This window comes from Tupaia chinensis, unplaced genomic scaffold (assembly GCF_000334495.1).
Source record: "Tupaia chinensis unplaced genomic scaffold, TupChi_1.0 Scaffold143766_1, whole genome shotgun sequence".
In the NCBI taxonomy this organism is placed as follows: Eukaryota; Metazoa; Chordata; class Mammalia; order Scandentia; family Tupaiidae; genus Tupaia; species Tupaia belangeri.
Genome location: NW_006203615.1, coordinates 138,415 through 139,159, shown reverse-complemented (window position 1 = coordinate 139,159; position 745 = coordinate 138,415). Strand labels below are relative to the sequence as shown.

The window sequence follows — 745 nt, the reverse complement described above, 5'->3', positions numbered from 1 at the left end:
TCCAGCAGTGAGGGGGGCACCACGGCGTCCCTGCTGGGCGTGGGTCTCTGCTTCAGGCCGAACATGTTGAGCAGCCGCAGCTCGAACTCGCTCAAGACGTCGTCCGAGGGCTGGGACGAGGAGCGGCCCGACGACGCCGCAAATTTCCTGCGGCCGAGTTCAGGAATAAGGCCGGCCGCGCCGCCCAGGAGGACCTGGGGAAGCAGCAACGCTAGAAGACAGCGGGTCCCGGCCACCATGGTCGACCTGCGGACAGGGCCCACGTGAGTCACCCGAGTTCCCCGCCCAGTCCTCCTCCCTCCCCACTCCTCAACCCGGGCTCTCTTTTGGCTTGCTTGCCGCCTCCTCCAAGGTGCCCTCCTGGCTTGAGAAACTCCTGAGGCTTAAGAGCGGTGAAAGCTCGAAAGTTTGGGAGAATGGAGGGCCGGTTCCTAAAGCCATATGGCTTTTCTATTTTCATGCCACTTTCAGCCCCTCTGATGTCCGATGCGGTTTGCCTCCCTCCCAACCCAGAGTTAGTGACTGTCACCTTTTCCTTCTATTTTTTTTTTCTCTGACAGGAGCGCTGACAGCCACTGCAGGAAACCCAGGGAAACCACAGCTAGGTCTGACACCCTGTGTCTCCTCTACAAACCTAAACACCTTACCCGGTGCTCACTTGTATATAAACACGCGCAAATGGTACATGTGACTTCCTTACAGGCACTATATAGAACTTCCTGATGCGCGCGCGCGCCCTCTCGCG

General features: G+C 58.8%; 1 protein-coding gene across 1 annotated transcript in view; it reads right to left on the bottom strand.

Annotated features, from left to right (window-relative positions):
- The window catches only part of BMP2 (bone morphogenetic protein 2), a gene marked incomplete in the record, with an annotated part of 13,522 nt that overhangs the window by 11,374 nt on the left and 1,403 nt on the right, over positions 1–745 (bottom strand). The window contains 1 exon segment of the mRNA XM_014582746.2: positions 11–246. Coding sequence (XP_014438232.1) covers positions 11–239 — 229 coding nt within the window.